Genomic DNA, 24,748 nt, shown 5'->3' with positions numbered 1-24,748 from the left:
CATTTAGAAATGGATTCTAAAATGGGAACAAGAAGTGATATCTATCCTCAGGCAGAAGCCTGCTTATATTGAGGGAATTTTTGCCTCCTGCAGAGTCTGTTTACATCTATATGAGACTACTGAGGTCATATATAATTTTTCTCTGCCTGAGCAGGGTAAGACCAAGACTTGATAGTTTAGAAAGGGTAAATATCGGTGCTTCAAGTATGGCACAAGCACCAGCATCAGAAGTGGAAATTTCTCAACATATCCTTCCCTTTCTTCTCAAGATCCTTATAAGAGAACTTTGAATTTCAAGACTTTCCAGAGTCTTGATAACTAGCTTAGATAAAATAGTCTCTTGATTAATGTGGAGCATCCTCCTTGGGAGGGAAGGAGGCGGGAAAGCCAAGTCCCCCGGCACAGAGCAGCAGGAGAGCTAGACTGTCTTTTAAGAAATTGCCCTCTAAGATGATTTTTTTCAGGCATATGGTCCTGATGGCTGGTAACCCAGTGGGCTTGGGACAGCACCACAGCTTCTCTTCTGCTTCCTTTTGTCAGATGCAGATGGCCAGCAGAATATAGACCAAGGATCATAAAAAAAGGAGATGTAAGATGTGCTGTTTCTGGTGTTAGTGCCAATCTTAGCAAGATATTAGTAAGAAAGATTTAAAAAAAAAAAAGTTTTAAAGGACAGGATTCATTTGCAATTCTAAATAAATTACCTGAAACGGGAAGGAAATTTTATGAACAGGAACAAATATATGGTTATATATAAAAATATATATAGGAGATGAAATTTGTTCATCTAAGAGTAACAAAGAAACATTGTTACATTTAGTGAATTTTCCTTAATGATATCTGTGCAAAAATAAATAAAATATAATTAGAAAAACATTGATAACATCTGAAATGAAAATTCAGGTGAAAAGAAACTTTATAGAGCTAATATATTTCTTAACAAAATAAATATTGTCATGGCAGAGGACTAAAGAAGAAATGCTGAATTATAATCAGGCTTTTTCAGGAAAAAAAAAAAGGTAATTTACACAGTTCATATTTTTCTAAACAAAGTTTATTAAACAATTACTAAAAGGTGCTTTCATGGAAGCATTTACTGTAATATAAGAAAGTGTAACTGAAGATAAAACTTCAGTCCTCTCAAGCAAGCTTGGATTAAGTTTGCTTGTTTGTTCTTTTTTTTTTTGGGGGGGGGCTTCATTCTTTGTTGCACGTTACCATCTGGTGAGAGAAGGTACAGCTGGATACGTGTTTTCCTACTAGGAGTAGAAGACAGGCAGGTTTGCAAGATGCTTTAGGTACCACAGGATTCCATGTGCCACAGCTCGTCTTTTTGGGCAGAGATGGTTAATATCCCCCCCAGGGCAGGGGGTAGCCGTACCTGGGGACAGTAGCAGATTGGGACAGAGTGGGTGGGAGGGAGGGGATGCTGGTTGCTGGCACTGGCACAGGTCACAAGAACATATGGCTGTAGCCCTTGCAGTCTCTCACACATACTGTTAGGTAGAAACGTGTATTTAAATTGTCTAAGAAAAAAAAACACAGGGAAGGAGCCGTGTGTTGCTTCCATGCTGGGTTCTTCGCCCGCGAAAAGTTAAAGCACCAACATGCAGGCTTTGCTTTGTCCCTCCTTCCCAGAATTTCATGTCACATTGTCCTCACAGTTAAATCACAGGCATTTGGCTTAAATGTGTGTTTATTTAAATTGCATTAGTGGGGACTTATCCTGCATAGCCTTCAGCAAATTTACTGAGTCATTTATATGAATGATGCGCCTATACTGTGTTACTGAGATGCTAAAAACACCTTCTTTTCGGTTCTGGATTTTGGGATGTTAGCTATGGACACAGTGCTGTCACACAAAGAGACGCTGCAAAAAGGAGGTGCGTAAAGACTATACTCCTGAGAAAGCACCTTGCTCAGAGTGATGCTCTTGAGTGAGAACACAGCATTGTCCCCAAGAGTCAAAGTTGGGGCTGAACAATAGCCCCCTCCCCGGTCACCTGAGCATCGCTTTGCAGCTGAGGAAAGTTAAAATTACAGAGTCCCAGGGTAAAACACAGCATGAGGTAAAACCTGCTGAAAGTCAAATTATCCTCATAGCCAAACTTCAAACAGTTGGAATTGATCCCAGCGCACACATTTTCCTGGCTGTGCCTGTTTTTGTCAGCTGTTACAGAGAGGACTTTCATCCCAGCCTTCTTGATGGGATATTGAGCAACTGGTAATTAAATCAGTAAAAGTAAGTCTCGTCAAAGAAAAGGGGGTTCCGTATTCCTCAAGCTGCAGTATTTAGTCACGAGTCATGAAAATTTTCCTTTTATCACACCAGTGACTTCCACACAGCATTAGATAATTTCAGATGAAACGACATCCCACTGGATAATGTTTTTTTCATGAAAGGCAGAGTGAAAGAAAACTAAGGTAAGATTGTGCAGGGGTGTGCACGCACATGTGCAAGCATCATTATAACTCTGTTAAATGTGGCTGCTGTTGCCTTCCAGCTTCCAAAGTTCTTGGTGAAAGCAGGATTGTAGGACAGAGAGAAACACAGCCCTACCACACACATAACGTGATCCCATAAACATCTTTTCTGTGGGAAACAAGGACCCCCTCAAAGCATACGACTGAAATCTGAAACCAGAAAAATCTCATGTCTGACAGATTGGCAGGTTGCAGTGTTTTAGCCATTGCAGTAAGTTTCTTCCTTCTCCGCGTAACATCACGGCTTTCTTTGCCTTGACTGGTAGAAATGCGAGACTGGGACAATACAATGGAACAAAGACAAATGACAACAAAAGATTTGATGACACCATTTACCCAGGCAACATCTACAATAATAAATTAAGTAATGCTGGGGAGCCCTGCAACCTGAATGTCCATTGGTAGGACCATGACACTGAAAGGACGGTCCCAGAGTGCTCCTGACCAGCAGACCCAACATTTCCCAAGCCAGGTTTGGAAACTGGGGAGACTACTACCCACAGACAGTTTGTGCAGCTGTCCTGTGCACTGCATTTGCCATCTCCTCTTTGTCCTCTACCTTTCTCACAGGGGGTCAGAATATTCCTGCATTGACTTTTTGTGCAGATCCTTAATGTATTTTTTATTCCATGGACTGACTCTGAATCCTTTTAGGTTGCCTCTCTCTAATTGCTACAGAGTTTTGAATTAATTTACACGTTGAGGTGTTTGGTGGATTATGATAAAATTGCTGAATGGATTAATATCTACTTTAACCGTGTTGCATCTAAACTCACTGATTTCAGAGGAATCACGTGCAGCCTGTGGGAGTAAATGAGAGCAGAATTTTACCCACTGCTTCCAGAACTGATCGTCTCTTGGGCAGTCATAAACATCACTCATCACAACCAAAATTGCTCTACATCATTGCTGTGACCAGATCTCTCTTCCTCCCTCACCATTTAACCACAACACCAGGAAATTTTCTGTTTTAACTGTCATCTTGTTCCTTTTGATTTTCTACATTGAAGTTACACTTTAAGTGTCTTCTCTCTCATCTCAACAATGCTCCTCGTTTAAATTTGCTTCTCCAAGATCAGCTCAAGCTTTGCCAAAGGGGTTTACCCTGGCCTACCTCTCACCATCAAAGGTGGCATTGGGCTATTTGCAGTAAAATGAGCTGCCCCTTTAAAAAGGAAAAAAAAAATCCTTTCCCCTCCACAGGTTCAGTCATTACTGCCAAAAGGAGCTTCCAATTCTCACCTGAGCTGCTACAGGGACTTTCCATGCAGGATTCAACAGGCACTTTGTGTGCTTATGATTGTGTTACCTCTAGTTAGTCCTTCTGGGATTAGGATAACAGTTTCCACAGGATTTTAAAGCAAGATTATCAAGCCTGTCTACTCAAAGCCTTTCATAAAGTGATTATTAAGACCTGGCAAGAACTTCCAGTTTTATATATGCTCTGAAGATAATAATCTTTGACAAGACAAATCAGGTAAGTTGATATTAACTCTTCCAGATCTTGGTGGTTTCACATGTACTTGGAGGGAACCATTTCAACGGTGCTATTAATGCTCGGTGGAAATGTAGCAAATGAAATGTATTTTTATTAAAGGTATATTTATTACATTTTATTAAGTTCTCATGCAAATAAATCTGAACTTAAAAATTAGTTGTAGCAGTTTAATGAAGCATGTGATTATAACACAGGCATATTTCCATATTAACGTGCAATATTTCTTTAGACCTGGTGTATCATGGTGTGCTTAAAGTGAGAGATGACCTTTACGTGTTGGAACTGAATGAAGGTAGGGAGATTAATACTCAAGGACTTCCCCTTTTTATTTCTTTGTTCTCTTAACTTCTGTTCCACTCTGTTTAGCATAAAGACACAGAAAAACTACTTGATATCTGATTGCTCTCTGTTTGTACAGGAAAAATTAAAACAATTCAAACTTCATGGTTACCTGCCACATTAAATTGAGTTCAAATGAAGCATAGTTAATAAACATGTTGATTTAAGACTACACAATCTGGAATAACAAAGAGATATTTAAAAAGAGGTCTTTATGAGTGTATAAAGGTAATCTGAACTGGATTAAAATCTCCCATTCAGCAGTTCAGGGAACTCTGGATCAACAGTTCTAAGTAAAATGAATTCTGATAATATCATTCTACTTAAAATAAACACAGGAAGAGGATTATTGTATCCAGTAGAGGTAAAGGAGAATTTGTTGCTAAAGGCTTGACCTGCAGTCTGTATCAGAGAAATGTTTGGAAGGCAAATATTCAATGAGAGTCATTTTATGGGATGGTCGTGTGGCACCTTTGCCTTTGAGGCACAGGTTTCTTTTTTTTTAAGGGTTTCATATTTGCAGTCTGGACATGTATTTTAGCCACCACAGTAGTGTCAGTTATGCTGGAAAATTAATTTAGATATCAGATACTCAGAGTAATGCAAACATGACACGTATTGTAAGAGTTACTATTACTAATATCCACATTGCTGAGAGATAGGATATTTCAGGCAGCAATTCTAGGAGTGTCACAGATGGCTTTGAAATTTAATTGGACAGCATAAATATTCAGAGAGTTAATGATTTTGGAAAGCAGCTAAAACCTAATGCTTAAAATTTAAATCAGTCTCTACCTATTGAGGCGGAAGGGCAGTACTTTCTAGAGGGATGCTCTTAGCATTGAGATCTCTCTGCTATTTCTTTGTAAGCATCTTGAACTGGTCAGAGGACACCACACTGGTAAATCTGACATTCAGGCAAAACAAGCTTTCCCATGAATGGAGGATTTTCCATTCGTTTTATGCAAACCTTATTTAATATTTCTTTGCTAGAAATAGAACAGGATTTGGCTTATTACGATCTGTCCTTCCAGGTTATGTTTGCATGTTGTCCAAATCGTTAGATGTTTTGCTTGATGGAGGCTGTAGGGTGTAATCACACCTCAGTTAAATGTGGGTGTTATTGCCAGACTAATGCCTGCTCCGAATTCCTGCCACAAATCAGCGTTGTATACGGAGAAAATTGTGTGTGTTGGTTAGCGTGGAGGAGCAGCTCAGCGGGGAGGACAGCAGGCAGCTGCAAATTCAGGTGAGCAGAAAGCATCTCTCAATGTGCATGGGATGCTTCCAAACACAACTTTGTATCTCGCTTTCTTTCAATTTTGTTTCTGCTTTTAAAGCTGTTTTTTTAATTGTCTCTCTCAAGGTGCTTTTATAGGACAGTTCTTTCTCGAGTCAGTCTTATCGCCTCTTCCCTATCTCTTGGGAATGTGCTGTCTCTAGCCCCTTCACTGGTCTCCTGCACTGAGTCTTCTGTCGGATGATTTTCCCCATCCTGCCACCATAAACAGTTCTGGATCAGTTTAAATAGATCAGTAATGAATTTAAATCCCCTACAGGAAATTATCTTCACCCTATCAACCCTTTTACTTGTGAACCTCTGTAGAACAGCTGTGCTTGCACATCAGTCTGGGGAATACTCTTACCAAGGATTTCTGTGTTAGTTCAAGTGCAATTTGCTGGTGATCCAGGAGAGCCCAAGTTCCTCAGAGCATGTGCTGGAAATCAAGTCCCCCCCTCTCTGGCATGAACATTGACCACCAATGTGTAGGGACAGACTGAAAGTGGGGCTGAGGATGTCCTCTTCTCCCACCTCCTAGGTCTGAGTCTCTCACTCACCATGCAACCAAAGTCCTCATGAAAGGTAGAGTTTTGGGCTCCTTTGCAGCAGAGACCCTCTAGCCAAGGCCAGCCTTGTGCTGCAGGGACAGTAGAGTGGCAGCACTGCTTTTGACCATGTTTCATATTGATATCCCCTGGGTTTCCACGCACAGAGTTGGCACTGACTGTGCAGCCTGATCACACTCTGTGTGCAGGGAACAGGTCATGAGGAACTTGCTCAGGGGGAGGTCTGTGGCCCGTAAACACTGAACTGTCATCGTGAAGCGCAGCTCATTATAATAGGGATCTTCTAGAGCAAAGGAGACAGTCACTTCTCATAATACAGGAATAAAAATTCATGGTATTCCATTAAAAAAACAGCAAATCACCCCACTGTTAACCTCAGTCAAACACACAACCTGACAGTTCCCCCTTAACAGGACACTTAATTGAGTAGGTGCACCAGCCACTACAGCACTCCTGCTCCAAAACACAGGTGGGTACAAACCTCCTCTTGATGTGATCACGCAGCTCTCCATCCCACAACCCCAGCTGACCCCAGAGCCTGCTCTCCCCAACAGCCACCTCCCCATCTCTTTTGTAAACCAGTTCTTCAAACTCAGCGCCACTGAGGAGGTTTCCCTCACTAACTCTTCTCTGTTTCATACAGTAAAAAAAAAAAAAAGACATGATATCAAGCAAAATCCGAAAGTGTGGATTAGTTTTATATCTAACTCAGTGCAGATTACATCACCACTGCTTCCACCCCATCAGCATGTTAGCAAGCTTGAGCTACCATCCTAAAGTCTCCCCTAACTACAGAGGTCACAGGTCCACACAAAAAGTTGTTACAAGTCCCACTAAGCTTCGTAATACAAGATAGTGGAAGCAGGGATAGCTTTGATGGGGTTTCAGGCCCTGTGAGTCTCATGCCAGCAATATATTCATGGTCTGTAGTCTAGTTGTTGGTCAGATCCCAAATGTTGTTGCAAGAAGAGCCAAGCTTAGGATTTTTGGTGCTAGACTGGTCCATGGGACGCTGGACTCTGTCCATGCATAATTAGTCCAGTTCCCAGAAGGGTGAGGGCGTGTGAAGTCTGGCGAGTGAGTTTTGGCCATGGCTTTCTCTCCGTCTCAGCCCTGCTCTTCTGCACATGCTGTGCAGAAACTGTGGATGAGCATAGGCTTGGGGTCAAGTAAAAAGGATTAGGTAGATGGACCGAATCGATAGGAAAAACTACCTAAAAAGCTTCTCTGAGCTTGCTTTGAATTAGCAGAGCTGGCACTTAAATGCATTTGACTCATCGTACGAGCAAACAGACATTTCAAACACAGAGCTGCTTGGTATTGTTTCACCATCCCAAGGAAGAGTCTCTTTAGAACTGCTAAGTGCAAATTAGTTATTTTCAGAATGTGTTAATTCTCTAGTGAATTAAATATGAGAAAGATTTTAAACGTGATGATAATAGTTTGTTAATCAAACAGTATTATCTTCAAGACAATGGTTTGCTGCATACATGCAAAATTAGCTACTCCGAGAGGATATAAAAAAATTTTTTGGACCTTTTTTTGCTATTTTTCATATGCTCCCTCATTTTCTGACAACTGCAGAGCTATTTGCCATGTTCCGATATTAGAAAAACAGGTGGGGAACATGTAAAGAAGCAAGGACTTTCCTTCTTTTTTTCTGACTACCATTAATTAAAATCTTTGAAACCTGGAAAGCAGCTCATTGTGTGAAAGGCAGAGCACCGTTAATCCCTCCCAAGCAGCTAGGCAAGGAAGCACAGGACACAGCTTGGTGACAATAATTAACTACAGAAATGCAGGACTAAGGGTCACCGGGCAAGCAACACTTCTGCAGAAAATGAGCTCAATTGATACCTGGTCTGAAATTGAACATAAGTAAATTTTATCTTGTTTCAACAGAAAGGGTCCAGGTGCCTGATGCGACAGTGTCCTTTGGGCACAGGTCATCCTGCCAGAGAAGAGGACTGTGCAGACATCCTTACCGAGTCCCAGAAAGCCTCAGTTACGTAAGACTCAAAAATCAAGAGTTACATACTGAACTTATGATTCCCACAGATACCTAGAAAATACTGATTGTGTGATTTCTGTTTCTTTGCCATTTACACCACCAGTCTTTTCTCTGCATCCCAAAGACCTAATATTTCTCTCACGGTCACATCATTCTGGGACAAGGGTTGGATAAAATTGTGCAACACCACAAATTTTAACACCACCACAACAGTATTTCTTTCTCATAGAGCAACCCATACTGCTGAAACTGAGAGTCCACAATGCAGTCATTCTGCTGGCATGTGCCAGCGAAGATGAGCCTGGGATTTCTATGTCTCTTTCTGGTTTGCAACACAGGTAAGAACCATGGTTTGGTGCTCCCCAGAGTCTCTTTCCCGATTGCTCCCATCGCCCCATCCCCACATCCTTGTCAGGCTGGTTTCTTTCACCCTGTGTAGGCTAGGCTGATGGGCTAGAGCTCAAGGGCTGGTGGCAGATGATGGCAAGGACAGATCAGATGATGGCAAAGGTCTCCTCTTGGCTCCCATGCCATGAATCTGAAGTCATAAGAATTTATGTGGAGAGAGAAGGGTTAGAAGAGCTCTTACCAGCTAGACTGTCGGTCCAAATTTAACTCATACTGAAAGTTGGTAATACAGCTGACTAGTACCATATGAGAAGCCACGACTTACAGGCCTGGGAAGATTTGTTTAGATTTGGCCTTATTATGCTATGTACCTTGCAGACAACATTGTGTACAAGCCTAGTGCACACCTCTACAACAGTTTGCGGCTTTTTTTTTTTTTCTTTGGATTCTTGAGGGGCAATATCTGACATTTAATCTGTGTTCTTTCTTTAGCTGGCAGCTAAAGGACCTGGCAAGTCCTATAAGACATCCTTATTCTTAGGCACCTGCTCAGTTGTGGATACTTGGTGGCCTGCTTTGCAGTGCTAATGTCCATCAGTTTCTGAGCTATAATAAATAAGACAGCAAAATTACCCAGGCAGAGAGCTCGAGTTACTCAGTAGCTCAACAGGGAAAACTGTTTCTTCTTTCTCGGTCTTTTTCTTCACTTCACAGCTTTGTGCATAAGAAGAGAAAATAAGAAGGAGAAGCAGGTGGCGGTGCTGGCTACGGCAGGTAACAAGCAGCACACCAGGAGACCCTGTGTGTGGCTGTTGGTGGGAGTGGGAGGAATTGTGCTGGACACAGAGGTGGTGGCAGATGGGTCCTTCTCCTGCAGAGTCTGTGAGTCTCAACCCACCGCTGCTGCAAAGGCTCTTCACCCAACACAGGGGCTTTCCCATGTTCCCGGCAAGTTTTTAGCCTCCCTCCTTCCAGGAATCTAAAATGTTGTTTTCTCTTTTTCCCTTTTCTTCTTCCCAGCTCTTCATTCCCTTTGGTTTTCCCTTTCTCTCTTCTATGTTGTGGACAAGCCTGCGCTTCCAGCCTTGGGGTGCAGCTTGGTTTCGAATTGGTTAAAAACAATACTGATGTCATTGGAAAATTGTATTTCTCCCCAAATTCAATTTTGCCCTCATCTCAGCTTTCTGTGTTTCTTTTTCCGTCCTGCTCTGTTTTTTCTCTCTCTGTCATGCACACACAGACCTTCCTCCACACACACACACACACACACACACACACACACAGCCCATACTGCTCTGCTTCTGCATGACTTTGTGGGAGGGAAGCAAAAGAACATCTTCAGAAATTTTGCCTTGGGAAAAACAAATAAGCAACTTCAACAGAAAGAAAACAAGTTAAAATAAAGAGTGTGATTCAGCTGCAGTCACTCGCAGTATAGCCATCAAGATGGTTAGAAAAAACCCCAAACACCTGCATTTTCATCCCTGTTCAACGTAGCACTGGGGAAGGTGGAACATTTCCCAGGTACTTTCTCTTCTGTTTGTGATCTGCAAAGAGAGATCTGCTCCAGTTTTGCAGTATGTACCCACTGCCCAGCAGGAGAGGGCACCAGAATATCAGGACTGGCTTTGGCTCCCTGGCAGCCTGCTCAGGGGCATCCTCGAAGGGAGAGGTGACAGAGCCCGACCTAAATTTGAGGCTACCATTGCACTGCCCACTTTATCTCATTATTTTCCAGACTCCTCTCTGCACTCCTGGCATCTTTGTTTTCTCACTGCAGCTTTTTCAGTGCAGCCCAATGTATAACCTGCCCATTTTGATTTTTGCCCTATTTATATAGGGCTTTAAGGGTCATTTCCTTGTACCCTTGAGCCAGCAGCTGCACCGAGCCCCCTTCTTTTTCAGAGCTGCCTGCGAAGTCCGTGGACCTGGCTGCTATTAACCTGACGGAGCTGGTGAATGGCATGCTGAACACGGCACTCAGAGGTAAGGTGACAAGGCCAGGCAGGTCACACAGGCTGTCAGCCCGCCGGTGAAGGGGATAAAGGGCTGAGGGTGTTAGCAGCAGCAGCCATGAACGCGTGCTGTCTGCCTCCAGAATTGATTCTGGGAGCGTGTTACCCTGGAGCATTTATGATGCAGATAGCTCTCTGCCCCAAAGTGTCTGGAAATTAGTGTGTGTTTATATAGAGACACATTATAATCACTTATGGGATGCCTTTAGAAAGCAATTTATAATCCAGTTTAGGTTTGAATTAAAAAATAAAAATAAAATTAAAAAAAAAAGCACTACAAATGATCCTTCCCTCAGTGGAAATGAGAAAGAACGGAGTCTCAGGCAGCTGCATGGTATCAGCACCTCAGGAGTCTGTTAGAAATCAAATGAGCTGAGTCAAAACTTGTTGTTCTCATAATTTGTTCCAACTGCTAATAGCATGGGCATGTGTTTCTGCAGGTACCAAAAAACTCTTCTCTTTGCTGAGCATCACGTCTTACAGCTCATTTGCCTTCCACAAAGTGTCAGTCACCGTGTATAACAGTGAGTGCCTCGGCTCTTCGCTCCGTGCAGGAGCATTTTCTCTCACACAGCCTGTGCAGCCAGACACTGATTTTTCTCTGTCTTTCCCTACAGTTTCTAATGTAAAAAATGTTGACCCTGGCAAGTTCCCCATGCATTACTGCTACTGTTTGAACAATGTGACAAATGACTTGGCAGGTGGGTATACAAGAGAGGTTGGCAATTGCATTTGCTTAAGCTGAGTTATTTCCTTTGGAGCTGAAAGCTGTAGCCTGAATTCTTCAGACTTCATCCCTATGAGCACCATCACTATACTGAGGTCTACAGCCACCACTCACAACGAGTGGCTGCTCTGAACCTGGGGGGAGACTCGAACTCAGCCTCACTAGGCTCCCAGCCAGTCTGGGATGGAGCCATCAGTCAAGTGACCAGCATGGTTTACCCGGAGGAAAGACCTCTCTTTCCTCCTTGGGATGCAAACAGCAGTACAAGACAGACAGCCCAGCAGTGTGTGACATGTTACCTTAGCCACTTTTGTTCTCCTATGATAACCCACAGGAGATGAGAGGACTTCTTTGCACCAACAGACTTCAATTACTTCAATGAGCCCAACAGAAGTGAAAAGCAAGGACTAATGTCTTCCTAGAGCTGTTTAATGGCATGTAAAATGCTCTTGGACAAATCTTTCACCTACAATCCCCATTCACACCCTGTATATCACAGTATTTAACATTCCTAGATGGGTCTGAGCACTCTGACTCAATGGCTGATTAATCAAGAGTAGCTCAGCAGCTAGGGACCAGAGTCCATATCTTCTAAACTGCATGTGATGACCTCACATATAAGCCACAATGGTTTTCACATCTTTTTCTGGACCCCAATATCTCACAAACCTTTTTGCATAATGACTCAGTCTGCCTTGGAGAATAATGGAGAAACTTTAATCTTTCTGCCTCAAATCCAATATATCTTGGTGATTAAAGCTTCCTCCCAAGTAGTAAAAAATTGAGGTCCCAGCACAGGGCTCATGTCTGTCACTCTCTAAGTGAGAACAATGACCTGATATTGCTAGAACCAGTTATAAAAAAGTTATACCACCACCACTACTAGCCATTTTTTGAGCTGACAACATCATTAGTATGTCTGAAGTAGGCCTCAAAGGAGACCATCAGATGCCTCCTGGGAGGTCCTACACAGCAGATAGGCAGTTAGTACAGGCAAAGCCTACAGCTTTAGTTCTTCTACATTTAAGCAGACTAAATAGAGTGTTACTTTAAATTGTTCTCTTGAACAGACAAATTCCATTTAAGTTTACTTTAGGCTATTTTGGATATAATCTCTGAAATATACTTCTTGAGTATTTCAGTGGCTTCCTAAACCCAATCCCACTCAGCAAAAACATTTTGAACCTTAAAATAATTTAAAAGTTGTCACTTACAAGCATATATCCAAAATACGACCACATATAAAAGTGATGTTTTGACTTAGCATAGATGATAGAATATGTGTTTGCCATCATGAACTTTCTCTATTTTGTTTTCTAGATTTTACAGCTTTACTTGTTGATATTATTGGAAATTCCACCAGTTATCTCACAGAAATTTTCAAATCCACTTCTATTCTCTCAGGTTTGCATTTCCTTTGAACGTTTATTGTCTTATTTGTCTGGTTTACTCCTGGTGTAGAAACAAGCATAGAAATGTGTATAAAAGCCTATTGCTCTTACTCAGCAGCATTTTTCCTGCCAAGTATGGACTGCAGTTGCAAACAAAGTCTCCTTAGAGGAACAAGATGTGTGTATATATATAAATATACATAAATGTTTCTATGAGCTGCTATGTTTTGTTTGAAAGTTTGGTGAACTACTATTAAATACTGGTATTTTGGGCAATTATGATTTCCAAAGAATAATTATGGTCTATATTAGCTGAAGAACTTTTTTTTTTCCCCATGTAAAAATGCTGGGAATTTAGAATTTTAATTAGATAGAGACTTTTCCCCTGGAAATTCTGGCATTTGGATTTGATGTTGGTTCAAGATCAGAAAGAAAATATTTGGCCAGTTGTAGTAGCCCCATGCCATTTTGTGTTCGTATTTTCAGCTGTTTAAGATTATATCATATAATGAAAAGCGGTAACAATGACCTGGTTTAAATTTTTTTTTGCCTTTCAGTGCGTCAGAGCAATGATTCAGATTGTATCTACATCTGTGTGATGACAGGGCAGACAGGTAAATGATGAAACCATTCTGCCCCAGAATATCGCCCCATTTACTCTCAGTGTTGACTTATACTAGAAATAAGCCTTTCTTGGTATTTGTAAGCATTATTATCTGCAGGGAGAAATCTGTCTGACTTTTGGGAAATGCTGGAGAAGTCTCCTGTTGTTAATTACACATTTTCAAGTAACTCATCTTCTGACCTGGGTAAGTACATCCTGAGGAATAAAAGGAAACAGCAACAAAACTGAAAACCACATCCAGGTAGCACTTGCAATAAATACTCCATCTTCATAATGTAAAAATATTTTTTTAAATATTATTTTATATTTTTATCATTATTTGTATATATTTATACATTGTTATATATTTTATATTATTAAATGGAGTGATATTTTGTATTATTATAACTGTAATATAATATTTATCGTATAAGTAAAATTTACAAACTTTTAAAATATTATCTATGAGATCTTCTAGTGGAGGAATGATCCCTCCTGGGTTGAGAGCTTTTACAGAGTTCAGTACTGGACTGGGGAGGCTTCCTGATGTTCTTAATCTAAACGGGTACCTCCCTTAGCTCTCAGTGCAGATTATCTCCTACCTTTACTTGAATTACCTTGAGAAGGGAGTTGAATATATTCAGCCCATGTGCTGTGTGGCTCCTCCACCCAAAACTGCTTTGCCAGGTTGAGTGGCATTTCAGACATTCACCCCTTGTTGCTGCCCATGACTATTTCTCATTTTTAATGCTTGACTAAAAAAGGCAGACAGTGAAATCAGCAGCAGGTTCACCAGTGCTGAAAGCTGTAGGATGTTTCAGTCCTTTACAAAAAAAATAATCACAGACATTTTGCCCAAAATTACTTTCATTTGAAAAGACAACAGCTATTTCTCTAATACTGGAACCTGATTTATTTAATTTCTATCACACAATTTGCAATGGATGGTGAGCACACTAACCTTATCTTCTCATACCTCAAAGATATAGATTCCATTTTTTCAAGTTTCATGAAATTGCAGGAAGACCCAAACAAAACAGTGGATCCATCACCAGAACACGTGTGGACATTTAAAAGTGAGCAAGTTTTGTCAGACCTAAATTTATATTCTTCTTGATTGATGTCTTGTTAAATGATTATTTATGTTTTCTGTGATGTTGTACTATGATTACAGAATAAGATAGAATTCTATTCTAAACAGCAGAAGTTCAGGTCAGTAATATACTGAATAGCTGAGGAATAGAAAACCTATTGTAAAAAGACTTTTTTTTTCCTGTATTTTATTAGAAACAGTTTTCTAAGGAGGCAGAAAAGTAAAAAAAAAAAAATATAAAATTGTTGGTTGTTGGTTTTGTTGGCTTTAAACCAAGAAAAATACAGTTCAAACTGCTTCCTCTTCTTTCTTATTGTAATTTTTTTTTCTCTTAAACTTTATATGATGTTGTGAGTACCTGAATAGTTCATAAACTTCAGTGTATTTAGCTTTGCCACAAGGCTAAAAGATGGAAGTGCTGATCTGCCTCATTTTGAAAGCAGAAAAACAAATCTGCATTTTCTTCCACGTAGTAGGAGCAAAGAGAAATTCAGAATTTTACTTTATACCTCCTCATCACTGCAATTACATCTGTCTACTACAAAATTTCTACATTTTACCTAGTCACTCTGCTGTCTTTTTATAAGCTCTTTTGTTTTGCTCAACCACATACCAGGGTTTGTTATCTCTTCCAGCCCCGAGTGTCATTCCTGCCACAAAATGTCATTAGTTCTCAAATTCCAGTATCTGCCCTCCAGTACCTGCCTGCTCCCCTTCACGTAGACAAGAGCTTTCATCTCTTTCCTTTGTAGTGAAGCAGTTCAGAAAATAAAAAATAATTCATCTGAAGAAAAAAACCAACACTTTGAAGGAACATTTCAGCTTCTTTTTTTCTTTTTTTTTTTTAATAAAAACTTGCATATCAAAATGTTCTCAGTTAAAATTTCAAACGTTATGGTCGCTCCCCACGCTTCTTTATTGAAAATGAAATGGAGAGGTGACTGCTCAGCTGCCAGGGGAAGTACTCGAGGAGCAGATGGGATTTTCTGAGTGTATTTTAGATACTGTTGTCCCCCCATGTGTTACGCTCGCTGCTGCCAGGGGTCACCAGCATCTATAGCAGGTTGCTGGTGCCCTCCCTCTGTCTCTCCTGCCTCTCCAGCTACCAGAATCCCTCTTGCCCTGAAAGGAGAGGAAATGCCCACCATGCGGTTTCCACCGTGGCCAAAGACAGTTGGACTGAAAGGATCGGGGTTTCCATCACCACACCTGGATGCTTCCAGACCACAAGGCACCACCGGACCTCCTCCGACTGCTGGGGGGAGCTTGGTCTCATTGCCAGCCCTGCAGCCCAGCCCCAGTGAGTACGGTGTGGAGGACTGATACCCGCTTTGACCCATTAACAGCGGGGTTTGGCCCAAAGCTGAAATCCCGTCTCTGAGGTTGAGGTTGGAAAGTCCTTCAGGGAGACCCATTCTGGGTCACTAGTGAGTAGATTTTTTTATTATAGAACTGCTAAAATCAGTTATAGGGTCCATCTGTAGTTTCGTACTCCTTGGGGAAAAACTAAGCCTTGCTCCTCGTGGACACCTCTGCCACCCAGGTCTTCGCTAACATTTTGCTCCACATATGGTGAGCAGACTTGTGAGAAAGCAATTACAAAACTGCTTCTCTTGGTCTCCACTAAATAAACCTTCTTTAAATCCTACCCTTTCCCAGCCCATGGACTTTGCAAGATCAAGCAAAGTACAGCTTTTGTCCTTCCTTTTTCATCTTGACATTTTTATATGCCACTGGAAGTACCGGGTGAGGGACTCTGGCTGTTGAGCTGTCTCATATAGAGCAGTTCTCAGCAGACAAATAAACAACAAATATCCTGAATGACACAAAGCTTGTGTCTGTCTGTTCCCACAGCTGACACGTACGCATTTTGGATGCAGACGGAGTCTCCTCTAGAAACCAGCAAACTGATGCAAACAGAGCCAGGTGAGATTGATCTGGGATAATAACAGTGTGTCAGTTGGCACGTTTATGAAAGAAAAAAGTAATATATAGAAACAGGTAACTGTGAATGTACATCGATGTCCGTGTAAGTGTTTATTAGTGGTCTGTGACTTCAGCCTTTTTTTTTTCCTTTTTTTTTTTCCTTTTTTTTTTTCCTTTTTTTTTTTCCTTTTTCTCTTTCCATCAACCTTCCTTTATTTATTTTTTTTTCCTGTTAAGATGTCAATGCAACTTATATTCTTTTCCTGCCTTCAGATTTACCTCCCTCAGTTCTGTCTACGCCACCCTTCAGGCCTGGTGTGACACTGAAACTTTACTCAGCTACCAGTAAGTAGCTGCACCTTCTGCAGCAAAAATAGTAGTACGTTTGAAAGTATACCAACTTAAAAATTTTCCCATGCAGAAACAGCATATATATTTAATTTGCAGGATGTCTTACATACATAAAACACCCAAAATATACAAGGGACTGCTTCCATATTTGTTTGTGAATCACATAATCAAACATTCACTCTGACCCAGAGCATCAGGGATGCAGCCAGCTCCCTGCCTCCATACAGGCAACCTTTAGGTCTTCATTTTGGCATTACTTGGAGGCTTAAAATCCAAGTTCTGGACTAAATTCCCCTCTAATCTCAGCATTTCTAATGATATTTTGAATACTAACTTCTCTCAGCTAATTGTAATTCCGATACAACTTTACTTGTCTGTAAAGGTTTTGGGGTGGTTTGGAGTTTTTTTTGGGGGGGGGATATTTCAGGCATAGACAAAGGTTCTTTCACAAATCTTCAATTTTTCTGTCACTGGGAATAATCTCGTAGTAGGTGAGTAGTGGTATCTTACAGTTTTGGTGTTGTTTGCTTCTTCCCTTGTTTTTGCCATTGTTGCCTGTTGCAGCAATATGAGACCAGGGTCCTGTGTTGTTATTTTTTGTAGCTTTTGCTGATTCTGATCAGGTTTTTCATAGGTCCCAGTCCTGTTCTGTTTCGCTGAGTTTGTCAGCATATGTTGTGTTGCATGTCTTCCTTTTACTTTTTCCTTCTTTTTTTCACTCATACTTTTAGAAAAGAAAGCATTTGAGAGCACAGGACTCAGTGGGGCATCTGTTTTCAGAAGTAAATAATGTTATCAGAGTTAAAAACATTGACTATGGAAAGCAAAGCTTGACAACAGCATCAAGTGACCACACAAACGCAAGTCCAGCAGAAAGGCAGTGGCAGGAAAGAGGGAGGGGAAGCTATTGCCTGGGAGGCCTGAGAACAGGGCAGTCGAAAAACTGTCTACTGAGACATGTTTTCAAGGAGAAGACTCACTGGTGCTGAGCCAAGGAGCAGTTCTTGGTGTAAGAGACTTTTCAAACCATGGAGATAGGAAGTCAAATATTCTTTTTTGATCTTTCTCACATTTTGCTTCTGTTTAAAGAGCTCAAAATACTAAAGTCCTTGTCTTACCCCCCATGATACACATTGGTTGCATGAAGAAAATGAGCCAATGTCATATCATAAATATAGTTTGACTTCTTGACACTCTTGATGGTGTGAAGAGAAAAACTTAAGATGAACTAGGTCTTCTCATCTTGATTGGGAGCAGAGGAACATGCTATGGTAATTCTCATCCATCAAAAACTCTGCACAAAACCAAAGTTCTCTGCATATCTTGTTTGGTTTAGGTGAGTTTGAATTGAAGATGAAATAACAGCCTGTCGACTGGAAGTTGCTTGAGTGAATGACTGGACTTGGGGTGTGCTCAGTCCAGAGTTTGTTCATGTGCCAGTTGCTGTCTGGTGGGCAAGACTATAGACCCTGAAGAACCTAGGACTGAGAACCAGCCTGTTTTGAAAAGGCTGGGAAACAGGGATTTCAATGAGATCAGGGAATGGAGAGTCAATAAAAGCCTCTTTATCAGAAACCATTGTGACAGAGGCTGTCTACCTGCATATACCAATTCTGCATTTGGGGAAATAAATCAAACAGTGGGATCATAAAGCAATGAAGAGCATCCACAATGCTCTGAAAACTGAGATGTTATTCCAAGAAGTCATTTCTTAAATTAAAGAAGTGGATGCCAATTGATAAAATATGCAAGTGTGCATATTAGAGCATGCAGGGAGGGATATTGTAAGTCTGAATTATTCACAATAGCCATAATGTTGCTTTTCACTGACAGCAAAATTTAATCTCAGTGTCAGAGAGATGTGATATTGAGTTAATAATGGAAAGGGATGATTCCTGCAGCAAGAACTGGGCACTGATCTGCCTGTGACAGTAATGTGGTAATTTCAAACAGAAAAGAGCAAAGCTCTGCCCAGGGAGAGTTTTCTGGCCTCTTGATTGACTCGATTTCTTGGGAAAGAAAATCCTTAAAAAATAAAGTTCTGAAATAAATTCCTATTTTTAATTCATTATTTTTTAAAATTTTAATCCAAATCTGTAGGAACTTACGAATTGAAAGCAAAAATATGTTTCACAGTAGAAATTTATTACAGAAGAGATGTAAAACATTACTATGAAGGACTGAAAAATTTTTATTTCGTTAATATGATGTGAGTATACTATTCAATCCAAATAAAATTAAATGCAACATTAATTGAAAGAGAATTTTAACATTAAATAAATATAGTATTATGTAAATGCAACATTAATTTAAAAATAAGTGATTGCCAAAAATGAAAACCAAAGCAATCTGTTTAACTTTCAGCCTTTTTATTTGACTTCTCTTTCCTACATAGATGAATCCAAATTGAAATTACAGTCATTCAATTTGCTTTTCGATAAAGATGAGTTTCTGCTGACAAAACACACAGCTTGAGTAAAGCATTTAACACTTGTTCGACAGGACAGTGAGCACCCACTTTTGTGGAGACTTTGAGAATCAGTGGAGGGTTGCCTTTAACAAGTTTTAATTATTCACAACTCCAGCATCCCTCTTCATGGACAACGTTAAAACCTTATAGCCATCAAGTTTGATGTTTGGTTATTAATGTAAAGAGTATTTATTAAAGAAAGAAACCACTAATTTTTAATTGTAATTGAGTGGAAAAAAAACAAGTTTTGTCAAACACTATGAAGTGGACAAAGCTTAATGAGATTACACAAAGCTGCTAAAATGAAGTGAAATGAGGCTCCCTCTTGCCCATCCCTGAACAATTATATCTGCTCTTTGTGTAGCATCTTTGATAAAAAACTAGTTTTCAGAGGGGCCTGTGAGTTTGGGAGCTGCAAGTGTCTGCCCCTTCCTCCTCCATGACTCCTGCTACCTTGGGCAAGCGCTGGCAGAAGAGAAATAGTTTCATAGCGATCTCTTTCAGGTAGACAGGGAGAGAAAACAGGCAGAGCCTCTGTTTTCCTCCTGCCTGTGAATGCCATTTCATATTAAACTTCTTGTCAGCACTAGACAACTCAAGCTTATTTCAACAGAACTTCATTAGTCCAAATTTAACCTCCGTAACCTCTCCTATCGCATAGCATAAGCTGGCCCAAAGCTATAAAGCATGGGAGACACGTGAACCTGGAAATGCAATTACACTGTCTAAGGAGATTATACTCCGCAGGTAAGGCAGTTTATCTACACACGGCCAGAGCCTGCTGCTGGTTACACAAACGGAAAAAACAGTTGACAATCACACTGCAGCCACCTTCGCTCTGCACGTTCAGGTTCTCCCACCCCCATGGGTGCATGTGAGGGGGACACCCACATCGTGCAAAATGTGCCCTTTCACAGCCTGATCCCTGGTTATCTTTTCAGAGGACCAGCCTGGTGTTTGTAGGGTTGTTCCTTGTTTTTCAGGGTGCTGGTGAGGGGTAGACATCCCTTTGGAAGGAATGCTGTGTGCAGCTCCCCAGGGTCAGATGGGATGCCTTATAGGGCAGGTGGCCTCACTGCAGCAACCCAAAATGTATCCTCACACACAGCATCTCCTCTTCAGAGCATGGTTATTAAATATGCAAAACAGAGGTAGTTAGACACCTATTTTACCTCGTAGCCTTTTAGCATATTGTAAATATTGTATTTTTTTTTCTAGCAAATCCTTTGATTTTGACCCATTATACCACAACTGTTAGCTGGGGTTCAAGGTCATGTGTGACAGTTAATGGTTTGGAGAAGTCAATACTATGGCAAATGTTAGCTTTTTCTATTAATATAATGAAGAAAAGCTGAAAACAGCTTTAATTTTGCCTTACATTTTCTCAGTTTCCCCCATTTTCACCTTCCCTTCTTTTCTATGACAGAAAGGGAGTCTGGAGGCAGATTGTTTTTGAAACTGCAAAACCACATAGCAATTCAGAATTTTATTATAAGCTGCCACTACCTATTCTGTAGTATTTAGCTTCTCCTGCAGCCTGGCACAGCTGCGTTTTCCAGTGGGATGAAATGTTTGGTGTGCAAATGTTTATCTCTTGCTTCTGGCTGCAGGAGATTCAATGAATAGACTAAACCAGATATTTTCCTTTTAGCTGGCTCAAAAGAGGGGAAGAGGGAGCCCATCCCCAGGTACACCCTTCCCCTGCATTTTTCTTAAGTTAAATGGTGGTCACTTGAAAAAACAACTAAGTAACCAGCTGGCTCCTGGCAAAAAAAAAAATAATAAAATGGAGAAATTATTCCTACCTTCCTCTCAGTGCAGGCAAAAAATTACAACTTCTCCTCCAGTTACTTGTGAGTTTTCATGAAACCTGTGGAAATGTATTTATCCAGATCTTTACCTGTCCCTAAAAACTGGGCTGAAATTAGCTGATTATTCAGTTCACTAGAAAAAAGAAGGGGAAAATGGATGAATAGAGAGATGGACAGAGAGAAAGCCATGCATAAATCATGTTTATTTTATTAATGAGGCTAAACAAAAGTGATAGAGAGAGCAGTGAGAGTCTGTTTGTTTATTAGCTCAGTCATATTTAATCTGGGATTCAGATTTAGAGAGTGGGTGTAAGGAAACATGCAGAACTGGAAGTGAATTTTTTGTTAAAGTAAAATATGCATATAGAAAACATCAAATATAATAAATGTACAGTGCTGTTGTTTGTCTTACTGTCTTACTCTGTGGAAAAGTCATGCTTCAGTGGCAACTGGACCTCCACCTAAACAGGTAACAATAGAAAAAGTACTTCTTTAGAGTTGTTTCTTACATTTGTGATAAATAAAAACAATGTGGTTTTAAGTAACTAACTAGTAGTGATAAATAATAATAAACTGAACAGAATAGTTGTGCTTTCACTCAAGCCACTGCACCTGGCAGTGTTTTTTTCAATTATTTGCCTCACACAGATTTGATTTTAAGATACCTACTTAAATTTATTAATCTGCATGTTTCTCATAGTCCAGATAAGGCATTGCAAGAAACTTAATGAGACAAACATCTGAGCTATTTCAGAGTTGTAATTTTTCCTAGGGTGTCCACAGGCGATCCTGAAGGAGTCCCGTGTGACCTCGCCTCCTGTCACTCTTATCGTCCAAAAGATCAGTCCCTGTGTCATGGAGCTGTGTCGGTTTTTTCAGCTGTGCCTCTGTGTTGGTCAGAGAAGATATTCCAGAAAGGAAGCAATGAGGTAAAACCTGGTTCTAATTTCTCTCTCTCTCTCTGATTAAAATACTCCATAGGGCTTTTTGCAAATGACAATTTTCAATCACCAATGCTTGTTTTTGTGGGTCTGTGGCTACTGACTGAGACCCAAATGAGCCTGCAGTGCACTGATCAACACCTAATCTGGCTTCCCTTATTCAATCTAAGTGAATAAAACTCAGGTGATTTTTTCCGAATGTCTAATGACATCATTGCAGTCAGAATCTAGCTTTTTCTTTCCATTTTCAGTAAGAGCAGTATGATATGCATACAAGTGTGCTCATCATAGAATCATAAAATGGTTTAGGTTGGAAGGCACCTTAAAGATCACCTCATTCCAACCCCCCTGCCATGGGCTGGGACACCTCCCATCAGACCAGGTTGCTCAAAGCCCCATCCAGCCTGGCCTTGAACACCTCCAGGGATGAGGCATCCACAGCTTCTTTGGGCAACCTGTTCCAGTGCCTCATCACCCTCACGGGGAAAAATGTCTCCCTGAGATCTCATCTAAATCTCCCCTATTTCAGTTTGAAGCCATTATGAAAGATAGCAACCTACTGTTCTCCTAATTTTAACTACATCTTTAGGTACTGCGTTGAATACTATTCTTGGTTCTTGAAAAATGCAAGCTATGTCTGTGAAAGAGTCAAAAGACTTGCTTACTCCCACAGTAAGTATATTTTCTTTTTGTGTCTCTAAGTGCCTTATTATGAAGGTATAACAAAATGTAGATATCCACAGAGCATTTGCTGTCTTTTGTCACATAGCTATTTTATCTGATAATTATTCTTTAAAAGGATTTTAAAAATATATATTATTTAACCTTCACGTATGTTTTTAATATTTTCCTCATAAAACCTCTTCTGATAGCAGTTTTCTTTTGTTCTTCCAGCATTAAAACAAAAATGCCTTAAAAACATCTGTATGTTGGTCTAGAGCACTGAGGAATTTTACTGCAAGTTGAAAGATTGGTGGCAGTTTTAGTTTTCTTTTTCATTGATCAGTGTAAAAATCAGGATGTAACAGGTTATTTGCAAATATTTGTAACAAGACAGACTATTAACCAGATGTTAACCTAAAAATATGTCTTCCTGCAAGGCATTGTAAAAATAATGTGTAAAAACAGATATACTTTATACAAATTATGTAACTAATGTAACTGCAATAAAAGCATTAAAAGACTTATAAAAAATTGTATTTCATAAAGGGTATTTATATGGATGGCTAATGAATGTAAATAGTTTATTCCAGCTTATTTACAATTAAGATGAAGTAATCCAAATTATACAAAGTAATTTAAAAGAAATCTCAAATACTGAAGAGAAGAAGGATTTTTCCAGCTGTTAAACATATGCAGATTATCAGTTATTCCAAATCAAGAGTCTCCCATTACTTCAGCAATTCACCTAGTGCAGACCCAGTATTGACTGCTGGCACACGCTGCCAGTCACTGATCTCCAACCAGACTTTGTGCTGCTGACCATCACCCTCTGGGCCCCACCATTCAGCCAGTTTTCAGCCCACCTCACTGGGCTCATTCAGGCCATGTATCAACAACTTCTCCATGAGGATTTTATGGAAGACAGTGTCAAAGGACTTTCTGAAGACAATGCAGCTCACGGGGCCTTGGAGGACCCAAGCCTTTTGTTCACATAAGGATTTTTACAGTTCCCAAGTTGTCAGACTTCTCACTTCTCCACGCAAAAACTCAGTGGACAGTTTGCCTTTGTCAATGGCATCTTTGAAGGGTAGCTGTGTCTTACCCTGGCAAGAAGCACACCTCCCCAAGAGGAGAAGTCTTCCCAAAGTTCATTGACTCAACCTTCCCCTGGATTTCACTCAGCTTTGGATCAGAGCCACCGTGGATAGACGAGTGCAGACTTCTCAGCCCTGAGGAATTCCAGTGTTTAAAGCTGTATAAATTTTCACTCATCTTTCATCACTGAACACTACCTTTTGCTAAACTATTAAAGCCATATTCACATGCCCCAGAGATTTTGTGAGTGATTAATAACAATGAGATGATTGTTATTTAATTACAGCCAAGAGTATTAGGGAAAGTTACTATACTGTGAATGCACCTGCAGAACAGACTTCTCAGTATAGATCCTTTACATGGCTGGAGCTATATTACTAAGATACACTGTGGGCATAATGACTCTAAGGAATCTCATGGAAGAATTAATTAATAAATGTTGAAGTGGGTTTGATAAAGGAAGTGATCACATGGGTGAGGTATATACCCAAGTGGGTATAAATAACTTAGTACTGACTTTGTTGAAATCCATTTGTCCTCCATCCAACTGCTTTTGAATAATATCCCTCAAGGTAAGTCTTTCTAGATGTACTCTATAATACAGGAGTCAGGAAGAAAACAACGTAGAATAAGCTATTTGGGACTATGGAGTTGTAGACTAAAGTGTAGGTAGGAGATTTGGGGAAGCAGACTGTAAATATTTAGACCTATTAGATTTATAAACTCACTTCTTGATGAAATATTACAAGATTTTTTAATAGAAATTGATGTAGTATTTGACCTTAGGGGAGCAGATAATCAACAGTAGATACATATTTGAAAACTGATAAACAAATGTTCATTTATTTGGCTGTAAAAAACCCTGTGCTTGACTGACTTAGAAAATCATTCTAAATTTAGGGTAAACTGTGCCTGTAGTTCGGAACCAAACTATTATCTGTCATTTAATGAATACTAGTGCTAGGCTTTTAGCTTCAGAAGAATTCTTTATGCACTTTTCTGTTAAGAACAAACATACCTAGAACCTGAAGATCTCCAAACAAGATTGAGTTTATCATTAGGAAAATCCATTAAATTAGTCTCAACACAGATTAGAGTAAAAGTTTTACTACAAAATGGAAGAGATTTTCGTG

At 40.2% G+C, this 24,748-nt stretch overlaps 1 protein-coding gene across 1 annotated transcript; it reads left to right on the top strand.

Moving 5' to 3' along the window:
• The first annotated feature begins 8,475 nt into the window (after nt 1–8,475).
• Nucleotides 8,476–22,795, top strand: HHLA1 (HERV-H LTR-associating 1). Its single transcript, XM_014965219.1, has 15 exons — nt 8,476–8,518; nt 9,243–9,302; nt 10,434–10,514; nt 10,984–11,067; nt 11,161–11,244; nt 12,591–12,674; nt 13,219–13,275; nt 13,384–13,470; nt 14,249–14,341; nt 15,461–15,658; nt 16,213–16,284; nt 16,558–16,629; nt 21,689–21,845; nt 22,447–22,529; nt 22,752–22,795. The coding sequence occupies exons 1-15, from the start codon at nt 8,476–8,478 to the stop codon at nt 22,793–22,795; spliced, it is 1,299 nt and encodes a 432-aa protein (XP_014820705.1).
• Nucleotides 22,796–24,748: the final 1,953 nt, after the last annotated feature.

The sequence above is a fragment of the Calidris pugnax genome, unplaced genomic scaffold (assembly GCF_001431845.1).
Source record: "Calidris pugnax isolate Ruff unplaced genomic scaffold, ASM143184v1 scaffold41, whole genome shotgun sequence".
NCBI lineage: Eukaryota > Metazoa > Chordata > Aves > Charadriiformes > Scolopacidae > Calidris > Calidris pugnax.
The sequence above is the reverse complement of the archived record's forward strand: the minus strand, read 5'-3'. Positions and strand labels throughout refer to the sequence as shown.

Coding starts and splice junctions, on each gene's coding strand:
- HHLA1 (XM_014965219.1), top strand. CDS start 8,476: ATGAGCCTGGGATTTCTATGTCTCTTTCTGGTTTGCAACACAG. Junction 9,303..10,433: donor GGCGGTGCTGGCTACGGCAG/GTAACAAGCAGC, acceptor CTTCTTTTTCAG/AGCTGCCTGCGAAGTCCGTG. Junction 21,846..22,446: donor TCCAGAAAGGAAGCAATGAG/GTAAAACCTGGT, acceptor CTACATCTTTAG/GTACTGCGTTGAATACTATT.